We start from the raw sequence: 18,292 nt of genomic DNA on the forward strand, positions 1-18,292 counted from the left end.
TAAAAGTTCTGTCTGAGAGATAGGAAGTGAACCAGTTGTGTACAGCACCAGAGAGGCCCACCATGTGTTTCAGTCTGTTTAAAAGAATAGCGTGGTCTACTGTATCAAAGGCTGCGCTTAGATCCAGTAGCACCAGGACTGAGAGCTTTTGGGAGTCCCAGTTACATCTAAGATCATTTAATTAATCTGAGTATAAACAAGTTTTTCTATAAAATAAAAATAAATTTTATTTTATAAAATAAAATAAAATATCACATCTGATGGCGCTGATTTTTCCCCTGAAGTGGTCTGCAAACTGCTCACAGAGTGAGTTTGTGGGGGTTCTTTGGGAGCTGTTAAAATCAGGGTTAAATAAATGATCTATGGTGGAAAAGAGGACCTTGGGATTATTTTTGTTATTACTGATTATTTTGGCGAAGTATGAATTTCTTGAATTTCTTAGTGTATTATTGTACACTTTAAGTTGCTCGCAAAGTATTTGATGGTTGATTGCATTTTTCTTTTCCCTCCATCTCCTTTCTGCTGCCCTGCAATTTCTTTTGAGTTTTTTGACTTCTTCGTTTCTCCACGGTGTTGTATGTTTTATGTTACTCTTTTTGGTGGTGAGTGGAGCAACGGAGTCAAGGCTTTTCTTCAGTTTGCTGTTAAAATGATTAAAAATAAAATCACAGGGTGCAGGTAGGCATTTAACACTTAGTGTACCTTGACAACTGCAGCTCACTTTCTTGTTTTAAATACATTAAAAAAAAGTACTGGTTTCCACTGCCACACTTCATAGGGAACAAACATCAAGGCAGTGCATCAGGGTATTAGGCAACAGAATATTAAACATGAATAGTGCATGAACTGAATAGTCATTCATCTTAAATGTGAGGTAGAAGAGGCAAATGGTAAAAATGGTTTAAAAAAAAACAAAACAAACAAAAACAAACCCTTCAATACTCAGCTTAACGAGTTTTCCATTCCAAGTGATTTACTTGAACAAATTCTTCTGCATCAGTAAGCGACCTAACAGTGGTTTGTTGTATTCAAGGCACATCACAACCTTCTGGATACATGTGAATAAATGCTCGAGAGTCTTTGCGTATTGTAGGTCTAGTGCACAGAACTACCCAAAAAGCAGGAGAAATGAGGATCCAGAGTTGTACTGGTTTATACAGCTGTACATAACTGGGAACAAACATCAGGTAGTGCATTAAGGTGTCAGGCAACAGAACGTTAAACATGAATAGTCCACGAAATGAGCAGTCATTCACCTTAAATTTGAAGTAGAAGAGCCAAAATGATTAGGAAAAACAAACAAACAACCCACACGCACACACACACACACAAAACAACTTCCTCAATACTCAGCTCAACAAGTAGTCCATCCTGAGTGATTCACTCATTAAACAAATCTTTTTTCAGCGTCAGTAGACTCTCTTTCAGTGGTTTGTTGTCCACAAGGCACATCACAACCTTCTGGATAAATGTGAATGTAAGCTCAATTTCCTTTGGGTATTGTAGGTCTAGTGCACAGATGTACCCAAAGAGCAGGAGAAATGAGTCAGCCAGATTTTTGGGACCATTCAAAAGTATTTTATCCTCAACGACAATGCAGATGCTTTCAGGACTGAAGAGGGCCGAATCAGTAGTGTCATCCGTGACAACTGTCAGCAGAGCCACAGGAGTGTCAGTGAGGTCTGGACCATCTGCTGACTGCCAAACGCAAATAATACAAGAATGAGTTCAGCCCCTCAAGGACACAAATTATGCTATTGATTAGAGGTGTGAATCTTCAGGAGTCGCACATTTCTTTTAGGATTATAATGTTAACGATTTAATTTGATATTGCGATACATCATGACGCATTACAATATTCTTAATTTGGGTTTGGTCTCAATACATATGTTTATATAAATGTTTTCAATAATAAATATATGTCAAGATATTTGTTTTTGTTATTTACTAAACATTTGTCTGACCACAACATGGCACCAAAAAAAAAAAAAAAAAAAAAAAAAAAAAGAACACTTGAATTCTAAAAGGCAGTTTTTATCTGCGGATTTGTTTTTGTAAATAATCGTTTTCATGTTTTCTGGTTTATGCGTAACAATCTTCTTGCAATCTTATTCAACAATAGTTGATAGATGGGAGAAAACAAGTCAGATGAGGACTGTGTTGAACCTCCTTCCTGATATACACCCTGGTTCTCCTTGAGTTCTGAGTGATGTCAAAAGATCAATCTTGGGAAGTGCACTGCGGTCGTGAGTTCTCAGAACCTGCTCTTTGAGCAAAAAGAATGACAACATCACGGAACGTAAGTTTGGATAACATCATAGAAAGCTCACGGCTCTCCAACGGGAGATTGAGAGACCAGTGTTGGACTGTTAGAACAGCTTTGAAATTCATATGAGTTGTTCTCACTAAAGTAAAAGCCATCATCCCTTCATGCGGAGACCCCTTCGGCACCAGCTGCGGCCTCAAGGCTGGAGCTGAACAAAACACCCTGATAACGACTGTGTTTAGACTGTTCCCCCCATTCCATGCAAGGCCGCCTGGGTTGGCTGGAAGACTGTTTACTTAGCCTGGCGGGGCAAAGGACACTGTCTCAGCTGAACTCTGGACACACACACACACACACACATACACTGATATGCACACACTCATCCCCCTCCCTTTCCAAACGCCTTCGATGCTTGTGCCCTACCGGGGAAGATGGCAGCCGACTGGACCAGCGCAGACATGCTGCAGGACCGGATGCGCTGTCTACACCGGCTCTCTCTTACCCTTTACCCGCCCCTGTTGCTTGTCTTGTGTTTCTATGGTGTATTGATAGTCATGTGCTTTTTGTGCTGAGGTGTTTTTTCTGTTATCAAACTGTTCTCCCACTAGGAGCTCAGTCTGAGTGGAGTTTTTTTCTCTCCTCCTCTTACCTCATGTTATGTATTTTCGTTGTTTTTTTCCTATCAGCCTACCATTCTGACATGTCTTCCCAATGTGATGTTTGTGTAAAGTTGGTCAGAAGGTTCCTTTGTAAGTACGCATGCGCCACTAGCGTGCTGCCTGTTGTAACCCTAATTTCCTTCGGGATTAATAAAGTATTCTGATTCTGATTCTGATTATGTCATATATTCGACTGAACAGCTAGGCAAAGGGGTTGATGCAGAGGCCCGTACACTTACATCAAGTGTACTACAAGTCCTGAAGAACTTGGAGGCATCTTCACGCAGGTACACAGGAAGTGCACGAAGGACAAGGGCCCATCTTATATTTACATCACGTTGTTCCTAGATGAACATAGAATATCTTTTAGAATAGTAGTTACACAAATGCAGAGTAAAAACAAAGTGTTGGATAGCCATATTCTGATTGTCATTGTTATAGATTACGGGTGTCCAAACCTTTTGTGTAACGGGCTAAACTTGTCAATCTAGAAGGGTAACCCTACCCTACCCTAGCCATAGATGGTAAATTCAGTATTTTGGATAGCCATATTTTTAGTAATACACATTTTAAATTAATAAGTTTCCATTGTAAATACTTCAATAACTCACAAAGGAAACATTTCCAAATGTAAAACAATTTTTACAAAAACAGTATATATTAGGGGTGCAACGATACACAAAATTCACAGTTCGGTTTGGTTCGATACTTTGGTGTCACAGTTAGATTTTTTTTCGATACAAAAAAATGTTCATGCTTTTTTAATTTGTCATTTATTAAAATTATAAATATATATTTTAACTCAAGCGTACAGTTTTTAAATTTAATGTTGCTGAAACAACAAAGGGATAAAATAATAAATCTATCTGATCGAGAAATCACTAATCTTTGGAAAAGAGAGTTTATTACAGAGAAATGGCTCTTTCCAAAATAAAAGCTATACTATACGCTTCTTCTGGGGTATACTCTCAGCAGCATATTAAACATATCAGGTCCCCATAAGGAGAATCATGTGCTAACGGCTGTCTAAATGACTCCGGTAAAGTTTGTAGCATGTGTGCTTGTTGTTTTTGTCTGCTTCCACTTGTCTTTGCACTAGGATGATGTCGGAGTACATGTGCAGTCATATTCATTGTGTTCCCACTAGTGCTGTCAGCGTTAATCTGAAATGACGTTAACGCCACAACACGGCAAATCTCTGTTAACGAGCTACCGCGGATCACCCCGTGCGTGGGGCTGGACAGCGTCAACACGTTAACGAGCAAACTGCGCTAACACACTAGTTCCCACCCATGTAATTGAGCATTGGGTGGCACATCCAACATACTGTTTTACTTTTGTCCATGACGTGCTTACCTTCAGGGTCATACTTCACATGAAGACCAAAACAGTTCCAAAAGCCAGATCTGAATGAGGGTGGGGGAGGTTCAATTTGCCATGTTGCAACGAGCTTAGCTTCTGGTTTGCTAGCTTGCGCTGCGCTCAGTGGATCTGCGGTCGACAGTGCAGCCTAGGCGGAGTAGTCGAACGCAGATCCACTGAGCTCTCAACACAGACAGCATCGTCAGAAGAAAAGTAGATAAAATAAATTTAACATTTTGTATTGTTTGATACATATGCGTACCGAACTGAAAGCACTGTATCGAACGGTTCAATATCGATACGAGCATCGTTGCACCCCTAGTGTGTATATATATATATATATATATATATATATATATATATATATATATATATGTATATATCACTTTGTGGAATACCACTCTAAACTGTTAAAAGGATTTCGAGATTATCTCACAACCACATATTTGAGACTACAAAAAAATACAAACATGTGCCTACACATGTTTGTATTTTTTCATGTTGTTTAGCATTGTTCGTTTCATGCTAGCACACATACACATAGCTCAACAGCGTGAACTACTGACTGTGTAACACGGACACTTATTGAAATAAGTATACAGCAGGGATAACAAGTTTTTGGCTTTTGGCAGAAAGTTCAAATGCATGGAGTTAGAACTGACACCGTCAACTTCCCGGGCAAGAATGCAATGCGTTATGGGAAATGTTGTCCCCCACGGAAAACCGCCAAAACATTACACCATTGTAATTTGAAGTAACATTAGGTATTTGTCACATTCGATAACTTCTAAAGTTACAATTACTTGGATTCGAATTTATTTATAACAAACATTCACTATGCACAAAGTACGAATATATTTCCAGTTAAAAATAAAAAAAGACTGTTTATCGAAATAAATTTAAACAAAAAAAAACAAAACGTTAGATTTACCAAATTCAGGGCTGCTGCTGAAAAAATTAAGGTGGTGGTCGTGGTGGTTTGAAGTTGGGGACCCTTAATCCACATGGGCTGGCCAAATCTTCCCCGCATCAAGGTAAATTCAAGATGGCTGACTCAGCTTTCCTGAGGGAGCGACAAGACTCCACCCACCAGAACGTCACTAATACGTGCTTCTTAAACTTTTTGAGCGTTCTGAACAGCTAAAAAATATTGAGCCCTATTCAGTTAAAGTTGCATAAAGGCCAACAGAGCTGAATACTTTATAGTTTGCTCAACTACAAAACGACATTTGAGTGTTATGAGCTTATTAGTTATGAGCTAAAACAACTGTTAGGGATTACAGTGTGAGTAAATCTAATAAGCATTATCATCTTAAATTTATATTGATGCCTGCTACCCTTGGTATAACCAAACTCTCTGCACCAGTCCAACAGTGCATCACTGTAAACTTCACCACAGCAATGAAAAGTAACCAGTGTAGCTTGCACTAAATTGCCCAGTATTTTCATGTTATCTTTGAATGATATACTTAAAGTTGTTTTGCAGAATATTTCACAGTATGAAAATAAAAACTAATTTCATCAACACATCAGGTATAAAGCTGATATCGAAAGCTTATGAAACTGAGGACATTACCTTTATGCTTTAAATTCTGAGTCTATCAAATGTCACTGAGCAGCACCTGCATTTAAAAACAATCTCTCCTCCTCCTCTCCTCTTTCCTCATCGTTGAGTAAACTTCGCTCTCATTCTTTTCTCACCCTGGGAAATACAGCAGCGATCATTCACACTGTCTGACAAACTGCACAGACTGTTGTGTTTGCTGACATTTGTTGAGCTAAAAGATGCATTTAAAATGACTTGCCACTTAAAAAAATATTACTCCCTTTGTGCTCACTTCTCTTCTGCAGCGCTATTTCATCTCGTCATGTGTCATAAGAACCGATGTGGGATACACCAATAGGATTCTCTTTTATATGTTACTGTTTCTCCATTTACAGTGAAATCAGTTTTATGTCTGGAAGGTGAGTGAGGTCAAATAGCTCCCGTTTGAATAAACCTAAAGTAACAAGTGTTTAAATACTCAAATAAAGCACAGGTATCCAAAAACTCTATGTAAGTACAGTAACAACATATTACTTTTCCCACATCTGAAAATATTCAATATATTTCTGTTCTGTTATGAGTTTTGAAAGGTGCTTGTCCAGCGGTGTGTGCCAGTAAAAGTAATAAAATTACTTTTCTCTTCATTTATGGAACATACTGTATGTACAGTTATATTTGGTTCTTTTAAAGAGTGTCAACAGATAAATGCGGTTTGCTTGAATAATATCTCAGATAAAATTCACTTTTCAATCAGTTATTTGATCCAACTAATTTAATAATTTAATTTTCTTTTATGGAAAAGGTACGTTTATTCTTTACGGAAGCGTAGAGCTGCCACCCAGGCAAAAGAAAAATACAAGTGTATCACGTTATAACGTGAAAAGTTTATTGTTCTAACAAGATACTTTTCCTGTTTGTACAATATACTATCATGTTTGTACAATATACTTTTCACGTTTGAACAACATAATATCACGTTCGTACAATATACATAATTATCACGTTCGTACAATATAATTATCACGTTCGTACAATATAATTATCACGTTCGTACAATATAATTATCACGTTCGTACAATATAAATATATTGTACGAACGTGATAATTATGTATATTGTACGAACGTGATATTATGTTGTTCAAACGTGAAAAGTATATTGTACAAACATGATAGTATATTGTACAAACAGGAAAAGTATCTTGTTAGAACAATAAACTTTTCACGTTATAACGTGATACACTTGTATTTTTCTTTTGCCTGGGTGGCAGCTCTACGCTTCCGTAATTCTTGGCACCAGAAGCTGTTTGCAAAAACTAGCTTTTGTAGCATGTTTGTTTTGACTATTTTTCAATGCATAATTCCCATGGTTTCAGGGTTTTTTGGAGGGGACTGTCTTTCATGTGCTGCCTGTTTCAAATCCATCACCTTACACTTTCCTGCAGATGGCCTCTAATCATCTTCTTCTCTTCACTCTTTGATATGATGCAAAATTCATAGTCGTCTCAGAGATCGCAAACACACCAGCCCCTCAGGCACTGAAGCAAAAACAAACCAGAACATTTCTACCATTATAAAAAGATGTCAAGGCATTGAGTCACATAATTGTATGTTCAAAGACATGTTCACCAAATGTTTTCTTTTTCTTTGCACTCTTTCCATAGAGGTCAAATTTAACCAGTCTATTCCTGATGACATACAGATTTAAGAATTACCTGATGGATGATTTTGGGATGCTCAGAATCTTCTTATGGATGCTCTTGATTTGAATTTGAATAAACTGCTTTAATAATAAGCAGAAGCCCACTTTTTTTCTTAAGTTTTTAGCCTGGTTAAAAGATCAGATAGAGATTTTTAGATCTTGGTATGATGACATCACCAGAACAGTAGGCCCTGGATGTCAGAGGTTAAAAAAGATGGGCTCCACTGCCTACATAACAAAAGGCACTAGATAATAATGTGAAATAGGTTTATCATAGGAGAAATTCAGAGTTACAGCTAGTTGAGTTAAGCTAGTTGGTTTACACCTTAACTGCTTTGGTTACTGTCAAAGGTTTCATGGAGTCATTTATCCACATTATGACAGCTTTAAGCAACTACAGAAAGCCCGATAGAGACTAAAAACAGAGCTTAGAAGCAAAAAGATGTTTGATTTGCATTCTTTAGTTGGTCTTAACACAACACACAATAAATGTCCGTGCAAATAACTGTTTTCTAGCTACTTCGCCATATCAGTTCAAAAGGAGGTTTCCCAACTCTTGATGCTGTCCCCAAGTGGTTGAAAATAGTAGTTATTTCATCAGTCGCCACTCTAGTCACCAAGTATATAACTAATAGAGAACAAGTGCATTTGGTTCCTCCCCTTTACCTCTCACTGCTCTCAGCCATGCTTCTAGAACAATTCTTGGATCTACGCATTGTTTTAATCTTTCATTCTGTGTGCACCAGGCCTGGGCGGAGCATGTGGTTACCTGGTGGGAGCTATGGACTGGGGTCACTCTGCGTTGGGCCGTCTCCTTGGATCTGAGTACCAGGTCATCTATTTCTTCTCAGCGCTGACCTGGGGCATCTTCCTCACTGTGCACCTCTTCAGTATTCCAGAGCAACCTCTGGGCAAGGCACCATCTCCGTCTGATTCACCATCCAGCCCTCTTCGCCTACTGAGCTCTCATAGCAATAGTTATGGAGCACTTAAGGAGCCTGTCTCTCCTGTAGTCTCCGCATCTGTCACAGATCTCAGGCCCAGATCTTTCTCAGCCCTGGGAGAAGCCAATTCAGTGACCTCAAGTGTCAAACAGCTAAACAAAGAGGTATGTAACATAAAGTCTTTCAGGGAGTTTAGTGCATTACCATAAGTGAATTACACAATACAGAGAGCCAATAAAACTAGTCAAACCCTGAAGTTGCCACAGACTATATTGAGATTCAAATGGTTAGTCAAGGTACACCTGGCAGAGGAAACTATGGAAATAACACACCGAGTCTTATAGGAGTTTGAATACTTTCTCTACAGTAGTAAATGCTGATGTGAGATGCAGTATTCAGGGAGTTTCAAGACTATTGATACACCTGCCAGTTCATCTTACTATTCCTGCTTTGCTGAATGCTTTGCAGAATATCTTAGTATTTGTCCCCCCCCCCCCCCCCTTTTTTTTTTTTTTTTTTTTTTTTTTTTTTGCTTTATTGACACCAGTCATGCAGCCGGCATGAACTCTCCAAGTTTGTATAAATCCTGAAAAACTATGGTATCCCAGCAGGATCTAAGAGGGTTCCACAGAGTATCTCAAAGGCCGCTGAGATGCAGAAATGCCTTGATATCAGAATCTTTCAAGAACCCCTATAATTATAGCGTGAGGCTGGGGTCAGCGAGTGTTCAGGAAAGACCAATAGAACACATCTACCTGAGTGTCATCTCAACGACTGCTTCAGTGCAGACAATACTACTTCCAACTTTATAACTTCCTGCATTAAAAGTATATACAAACTTTCCAAAGATTTTCTAGACTTATATATTTGACTGATGTGATCTCAGTCTTTTACATTTCAGAGGGATTGATGTGATCACCTTCCTCAAAATCACCTTTACAGTTTTCATTTAAGTGTGTTTGATGAATTATCTCTACGATGTCGACCTTTTGCCTGAATATTCCTCCTCCTTCTTTTGTAGATTCAGCTTTCTATTGATGCTTCACATTTGTTTATTTTTTGCCTGTTATGTTAGAAAGGTTTAAGAAAAAAAGATGCTAAAAGAATTGCTCTGTATATATCTGCTACACTAGAAAATTAATAAGGGATGATTGTTCCAAAGAGCGTATTTGTTTTTTTCTTTTTCAAGTCTTCCTTTTGCTTTAATCATCTCCTATCGTTAATCCTAAAGCCAATTTCTTAGTAGTAGACCTTTATGCTGAATCCCTTCATTCAATCTAATTACAGCCTTTTATGGGGCATGCATGTTTTTTTAATTGTAGAGTCTTTTGAAGTGTTGTCACTCATGGGCTAAAAACACCAATAGCTGTGAAATACCAGCAGACTAATGAGCACTTTGAGATGTTTTTTTCCTCCTGTCAGTTTTTTTAGCTGCTGGCACTGATGCCTGTGATGTTTTTGTGTATTTGCAGGACCAGAAGAAGATAACGTTCAGGTTGCTGATAAAAGCTATTGTCAATATGCCAAGTCACTACCGCTACCTGTGTGTCAGCCACCTGCTGGGATGGACAGCGTTCCTCTGCAATATGCTTTTCTTTACCGATTTCATGGGACAGGTATTGATTTGCATGTGTCTCCAGTGAGCTTTTTAGAATTTCAAATAGTAACCAGTCAATAATCTTATTTAGAAAGCTGGGCCATTTGTGACCTCATAAAGGTTACAATTCTACTTGATATTTATCATCGCTGCGCCTTTTCTTTCACATGTTACTGTCAGATTGTGTTTCTCGCCAAGGCCTCTGTCTGGTGGAATAGATGAGAAAAAAGTGTTTATTTTTCTAAAGCCTTGAGTTTAGAATTACAGCCAACTCACCACAATGTTTTTGACTGAGATTGTGGACTGCTAAAATGCCAGCTGTTGCTAGACAGCTGCAACTATAAACTGTACCAATAAAACTTCAGAGCAGATGTCTTCAGCTGGATATTAGTCCAATTAACCACACTGCAAGTGTTATATTTGCACTAAAAATGCTACAAAAGGCACTAACAAAACCATGAATGGATCCAGTTCAATTTCTCAAATTAACTGAGCTGATTTCTAAGGTCTACCAATCAACTAATTCTCAAAGCACTTAATGATGCATTACTTTAAGCAATTTACATACCAACAAGCAATTTAAGCAAGTTAAGAAAAACATTTTTTAAAAAGGTCACGAATAGAGCCCAGGCAACATGCAATATTTGATGAATTAAAAATCAAATATTTTGATATATTGCTGTTTTTCTTCTTTTAGATACAGGAAACCTAAAAAAGATTCCCCTTACATTAATATTTATTTGTTTACGATATTACACACCATTTGTTGTTCGTGGTGTTCTGAACACGTCTTCCCGACAGGAAATTGCAGAGTACCCGTTGGTGGATAAACTCCGCATCTACAATCATAATTCGGTTGTAGAGCATTTTGCTTTTTCACTTTTTCATCTATTAGCATTATAAAAGCCAATACCAGTAGATCAGCCTCCCAGTACATCGACTGGGCTCTAGTGATGAAGAACAGAGTTAACTAGGTGTAGACATCATTGGTCATGAGGATTGTGTGTGTGTGTGTGAGTGTGTGTGTGTGTGTGTGTGTGTGTGTGTTGTGATCTAAATGTGTCAAGTAAAATATAAAGGTGCTGCTTTTATTCCAGTCTGTTACAGCTAGTGGTCCGTCTATAGGTGACCATTTGCTTTTGGCTAACAACGTAGTCATTAGCAATGATTTTTGTGATGTCAACCTGCGAGCAGCATTATTGCTTGTGAGCTTCTGATTGGCCATCAGATCTAGGAGTCAGGGTTTAATCACCACCTGTTCATTGGCCTTGCCGTGTTCTTGACGCTGATTTTTTTGGATTTTCATATTAACAGCGATAATTTTTTCAAATAAAAATAGAAAATCCTTGTACATGTGGAAACCATCTCAATAATCCAAGCAAACAAAACAAAAACAATTAACATATGATTATCTAATTTACTCAGTTAGTTTGGTTTGCTTTGTTTGAATATGGCAATTTAGTCTTTGGCAGAAACAATTAACAAAAATCATATCAGACTTATCTGATATCCCTTAAAATGACTTACGTTCAAATGAGGTAAGGTTCAAAGCAATTCAAAGCAATAACATTAGAGAGGAAAAGCAACACACTGCAACATGTATCTGCGTTCAAGCTCCATTAAGCTGCTTGCTTGTGTGGGGGCAGATGGAGGGTGAAGGGAGGTGCAGCGTGTTGTTATTGTTGTGTGCAATCTTCTGTTGACATGTGCCATTATGATGAATGCTTTACAGTGTCACAGTGTGAATGCTGATCAAAGGATGCTCTTCACACCATGACTCTGCCCCGCTTCATTAAGCACAGATGCACCAACTTATCTAAAATTGCAGGCTTATTTCTTATCAGCAATGAGAAATCCATAGTCAGGCTCCCTGTTCTGCAACAGGGCTACAGATGTTTTGTTCATAAGGCAAATAAAAAAATAAAAGCCTGATTTTAAAAAGAAGTTGGCCAGTATCTGATATACAAATCCTTCCTTTTTAAATGACCCTCCTCTCTTTTCAGATTGTGTATAAGGGGAATCCGTACGCCGATCACAACTCTACCGCCTATGCCACATATGAGAGGGGAGTAGAAGTTGGCTGCTGGGGATTGTGCATTAATGCAGTGTCCTCTGCTCTCTACTCATGTAAGTGGCAATAATGTGTGAGGGGAAGCTATGTGAGAGAGTAGGAGTGGCAGGTGGAAATGGATAACAAAGGGAAATTACTGCTTTTGCTTTGGGATTGCAGGGAACTCCCTTAACATGCTTTTGCCAAGGCATCCTGACCTGCGTTATTCTGAACACGTAAGTCCACATGTATGCTTCAAACATCCCCTGTTAAACAGCACATGTGAACCTGAGAGAACTGTTGTGCTACATACAGGGTAAAGCTCAGCCAAATAATGAAGGCTTGGCATGAACTCAGCTTTTTTTAGTCTTTTGCTGTTGAGAAGGAGTCTTGGCTTCTAGGAAATGAAAAACGGCCTGTCTAATTATATGTACAGACGGTTTTGGTACATGTAATGTACGCTAATCTAATGTTCACATAATTAACTACCCTGACTCCACACGCCTCATGCGGGTTTGTTGATCCACCAGTAATTTTAACTTTCCGTGACGTACATGTCTGTGTGTTTTCAGATGTGCAGCGCTTCCTCCTCTCATACATCGGGCTGAAGGGATTATATTTTATGGGCTACCTTGTGTTTGGATTGGGCACCAGCCTGATTGGCCTTTTCCCCAACATCATAGCAACGCTCGTCCTCTGCAGTGTGTTTGGTGTTATGTCGAGCACACTCTACACCATCCCATTCAACCTGATAGCAGAGTATCAACGTGAAGAGGAGGTAATAAACTGGCAGTAGAAACACTCACTAGCTAAGGAATTGTTCAGGTTTCCTCAGTTTAAAAGGATCACATGGTTCTTAAATGAGCACATTTGTATATTGTACACGATACTGCATAACTATAGTATTGATTTTCCGTTTTTTCCACAGTGTAAAACATGTTTTGTTGTCAGTTTGCAGGTAAATAATAACCCCATACTCCAAAATAATTATCTTTTTCCTAGTATAACCTTTGGTTTTGGGAATGAATCAGATGTAGCCCTAATGTGTCCTTATGTGAAACTGTAACAGGCACAAATTGACTGACAAGCAATCAATCAAGAAAATAATCTGCAGATTACAGTAAAAACATAAAAAGAAATTATTATTTCTGGTGTTTTTGTTTTTTTTTAAAAAAGCATACTGTAAGAATTAAGATGATCGAACATTTCTGAATGATGTGAATGAAAGCTTCGATTTAAAAGGGTACATAACGACTGGAACGTTTAGCGTAGCTACTTCCTTTAATCATGATTTCCGATCAAAATTTGAGACTAAGATAAAGCATTGCAGTAATGTGCAAAATCTTAAGCCACACCTCAATCTTTATATTTTCGTCGAAAAATGTACAAAAAAAAATGTCAATATACATGGGAACACAGTATGTAAGGCAAAAACAGAGTGTGTCTGATTCTAATTAGTTTGAAAGTCAATGTTTGGTACGACCACTTTTGTGCTTCAATAGGGCCTGAGCTCTCTCAGGCGGCTTTCTTGTCATTTCTTTAAGTAGTCTTTAGGAAAGTTCTCCAGGCACCTTGAAGGACATTCAAAGCCCTTATTTGGATGTTGGCTGCCCTTTATTCCATGGTCTGTTGAGATGATCCCACACTGCTTCATTTATGTTGAGGTCTTGGCATTAGGTGGGTCCTTGGTGGCTGATTTTATTTTGTGTTTTTCTCAAGGGCGTAGATTTGGCATGGATGGAAGGGACATGTCCCCACCAATAATTTGATCTCTTCGAGTAAAGAAAAACTAACCCGATAGAAAGAAAAAAAAGAGATCTGTCAGCGTCTCATTCACCCAGCGGTGCAGAAAGAGTTAAATTACGTTCTCTACTGGAGTCCTACGTCATGTGACAAATATGGCCAATGTGATTGGCTGTGCCTTTCAGGGAGCTCTGTTTAGTTTTAGCAGCGGCAAACCTGCCCTGCCAGGAGGAGAGGAGGATGGCAGCAAAAAGGAAGAACCTGGATATAAGAAAGTAATTTTCAAAGAAACCTGTAAGTCACTTAAAGCCAAGTTCACTCATAAAATGTGTCCGTCATAATAACGTTACAGGCTATGCTAGGCTTTGGTACGGTGGCCCTGAGAGGCCAAACGGACTGCAACTTCAGAAAACACTTGTAAAAAGAAAAATGCTGCAAAAAGAAAAACACTTGCAAAAAGAAAAATGCTGCAAAAAGAAAAACGCTGTAAAAAGCAAAATGGTGCAAAAAGAAAAACACTTGCAAAAAGAAAAATGCTGCAAAAAGAAAAACACTTGCAAAAAGAAAAATGCTGCAAAAAGAAAAACACTTGCAAAAAGAAAATGCTGCAAAAAGAAAAATGGTGCAAAAAGAAAAACACTGGCAAAAAGAAAAATGCTGCAAAAAGAAAAACGCTGCAAAAAGAAAAATGCTGTAAAAAGAAAAACGCTGCAAAAAGAAAAACACTGCAAAAGAAAAATGCTGCAAAAAGAAAAACGCTGCAAAAGCACACACAACACAACGGAAATAGGAAAAAAGACAACGGGAATGTTTCTGGGGAGACAATAACCGGACAGACCAGTTGCACGAACCAAAACATGCTAACAAGTGCACTGGGACTGGGAGACACTTCAACGAAGTGGAAGCGGAGCGGCCAAAGAGTAAACTTTCAAAAGTAAGTTCTGAATATTATGTCACTTATTTATGTGCAAATATTTAATAATGAGGAACATTAAAACATTACTGTTGGCCACATGCCGGCAAAGTTATGTGACATTAGCGATGTTTGTACTTTTAGCGTTTACTTTGTTTTAAAGTCTTTACTTTATACGCAGTTCGATAGTCGACCTTAATCTTACAGAGAATGTGATGATTTTGTGGATAATTAAAGTCAGTCATATATCCACAAACACAACAAGCTGAAAGTCAGTGATGCTGCTCGGTTTGCAGTCCTTGTGAATGGCCTCGCTAGAAGTCTGACTAGCTATCCAAACAGCTAAACATGAACCCAGGAACTCCAGACAATAGATGAGATCTTATGAAGTTTACTGGTTCTTTCATTTTGTGAAACTGTAACAATAAAGCATATGTGGAAATGTACATTACTCATCTGTACTGTTAACAACAACATGTGCCTTAAACCAATTACCTAACAATGCATTTGAGAAGCTAGCATGACGATTAGCACCGTTAATTAGCATATGAACTGGCGATCTCATTTACATATGAATAGCACATAGAAAACTTGTTAACTGTGGTCCATCACACATAAAGACAACACTTGGAGTGTCTCATTGCTTTTCACCATTAAATACTTACAGACAATGCTTTAACAAACACCCAAAAGAAGGACATGAATGTGGCGCGGCCATCTTGAAACAGCATAGCAAGAAAACATCCACTTCCTGTTTAACTCTTTTCTACTGTCATAAAACATCGACTTAAAGGGGCCACAGGGTGGCACATTTTACTAACATTCAAAACATGAAATTAACTAAGCAGTAACATAACAGTCCTGAATATCATGGCACAAGCAGGATTCACTGCACTGTTAATGTTAGCTAAGTTATATTGCTGCCTCTGTTCGGTGGTGTTGAGCCAAACGGACTTTAACGTGTGTTTGAACGAGCTGACGGTTCACTCGTTAAGCTGAAAGAAAGATGCTTTAATCACAGGAGTCACACATGTGTCCACTGTACCATCTGGGAACTCTTCTTGTTTAGCACTCGTAATAACACAAACACTAAATCCTCCTGTTTGTAGCAGTGTATACACCTGAGACTGTCACCTGTGTGTCTGTCCTGCACTCTCTCTCTGTTTCTTTCTCTCTGATTGTGGAATAAAAGGATGAACATGTGTTTATAAGTTACACTTGTGTTTGAATCCTGCAGCTTATCACACATTTGATTTCCATGTGTCACAACTGCAAGTGTCCAGAGTGAGGACAGACTGAGGGACCCACTGCCGCACATCATCTGTGAGGCTTTGCACCCCTGATGATCCACCAGGACAAACTCAGCAGTGTGTGAGGAAGAGGAGGAGGAAGAGCCAGCAGCAGCTGACAGATGGAGAGAATAGACAGACTGTTCCCTGTTTGTGAATGACTGCTAGGAAACTAATTGTCTGTCCTGAATCAGTCTTATTAGGTAATGTTCAAATAATTTGATCATTCCAGTGTTTTCAGTGTGGGAGAAAGTACTCAGGGCCTTCAAGTTACACACTATGAAAGGCAGCAACAAGTTTAATGTTCAGAAACCTAAAGTATGTATCAGCAGCAGAATGGAGCTAAAAATAATTGTTTCACCACCGTTAAGGCTGCGTACTTTACTGAATTGGGAAACAGTCCCTGAATTGCTGTATCCCAATTCAGGGTCTGCAGCCTTAAAATACGCAGCCTTAACGGTCCTCAAGGGCCGCATTACTCAAAGACCGCTGAGGCCGGAAGTGCGAGGCTTGTGAAATGGGGCGGTCTAGTCTCCGTCGCGCTGCCCAGGTTGCCTAGCAACCATGATACTAACAGCTGGAAATGTTTCATACAGCTTTGTTTGACAGAAATGAAGGATAACATATTTTGTACATTTGTTTCTACATGAGCTTTGTGTGATTTGATAAGTATCTGAGGCTGAGACCACAGGACTGTAAAACATGATTGTTGGGCTTCATTTCTGTACTGAACAGTCATTTAAGATTAGCTAGTAAATAACAATTAGTTAATGTTGTTCATGAGACTAAAGTCATCTCACTTTGGTAATGTAAATATGGCCAATATTATATTAATCATTATTAGTTATTACAGCGGTGAACATGAACTCTGTGTCAAACACTGAGCTTCAGTAAAGATTCAAGTTGCATTTATTTATATTTCCTATCACCTTAAATCTTCACTTAAAGACAAGTATCTGTGACAGTGTATATATAGATGTATCATATATAAGAGACAAATATTGTTCTTTAATATGTTGGCATTACTAAATTTGGCTCAATGCTTATATATGTGTGTAAGAAGAAAATGTACGAGCTGTGATAACTGTTTCTGATAGAATGAAGAGTAGACTGATATATTAAATATTCCTTTATTGGGTGAGAAAATCAGACCATGTCATAACTGCTTTAAGTCATACAGAATAGATATCAGAGCCTTAAACAGGTTGACTTCTGTTAAATGGGTCAAACTGGGCAGAAAGTAAACAAACACATAACATCCTTATAGAATATGATGTAACACTATAGATCAACTTACCTCAGAATATATAAAGCATATAAACAATTACAGTAATATGATGCAACAAACACAGCAGTACTACTAATCCAAAATACTCAAAGCTTCATAGAACTGAAACAAACATTTATTTTTAGGTCCATTCTGCTGCTGATACATACTTTAGGTTTCTGAACATTAAACTTGTTGCTGCCTTTCATAGTGTGTAACTTGAAGGCCCTGAGGACTTTCTCCCACACTGAAAACACTGGAATGATCAAATTATTTGAACATTACCTAATAAGACTGATTCAGGACAGACAATTAGTTATGTTAAACTTTCCTAGCAGTCATTCACAAACAGGGAACAGTCTGTCTATTCTCTCCATCTGTCAGCTGGCGCTGGCTCTTCCTCCTCCTCTTCCTCACACACTGCTGAGTTTGTCCTGGTGGATCATCAGGGGTGCAAAGCCTCACAGATGATGTGCAGCAGTGGGTCCCTCAGTCTGTCCTCACTCTGGACACTTGCAGTTGTGACACATGGAAATCAAATGTGTGATAAGCTGCAGGATTCAAACACAAGTGTAACTTATAAACACATGTTCATCCTTTTATTCCACAATCAGAGAGAAAGAAACAGAGAGAGAGTGCAGGACAGACAGACAGGTGACAGTCTCAGGTGTATACACTGCTACAAACAGAAGGATTTAGTGTTTGTGTTATTACGAGTGCTAAACAAGAAGAGTTCCCAGCTGGTACAGTGGACACATGTGTGACTCCTGTGATTAAAGCATCTTTCTTTCAGCTTAACGAGTGAACCGTCAGCTCGTTCAAACACACGTTAAAGTCCGTTTGGCTCAACACCACCGAACAGAGGCAGCAATGTAACTTAGCTAACATTAACAGTGCAGTGAATCCTGCTTGTGCTGTGATATTCAGGACTGCAAACCGAGCAGCATCACTGACTT

General features: G+C 38.6%; 1 protein-coding gene across 1 annotated transcript in view; it reads left to right on the plus strand.

Annotated features, from left to right (window-relative positions):
* slc45a2 (solute carrier family 45 member 2) overlaps positions 1–18,292 on the plus strand; it is a 38,319-nt gene that overhangs the window by 15,517 nt on the left and 4,510 nt on the right. The window contains exons 3-6 of the mRNA XM_006789101.3: positions 8,280–8,641; positions 9,950–10,093; positions 12,078–12,201; positions 12,697–12,902. Coding sequence (XP_006789164.2) covers positions 8,280–8,641; positions 9,950–10,093; positions 12,078–12,201; positions 12,697–12,902 — 836 coding nt within the window. The remainder of the gene's footprint in view (positions 1–8,279; positions 8,642–9,949; positions 10,094–12,077; positions 12,202–12,696; positions 12,903–18,292) is intronic.

Source organism: Neolamprologus brichardi, chromosome 7, assembly GCF_056152115.1.
Source record: "Neolamprologus brichardi isolate AB-2024 chromosome 7, ASM5615211v1, whole genome shotgun sequence".
Classification (NCBI taxonomy): Eukaryota; Metazoa; Chordata; class Actinopteri; order Cichliformes; family Cichlidae; genus Neolamprologus; species Neolamprologus brichardi.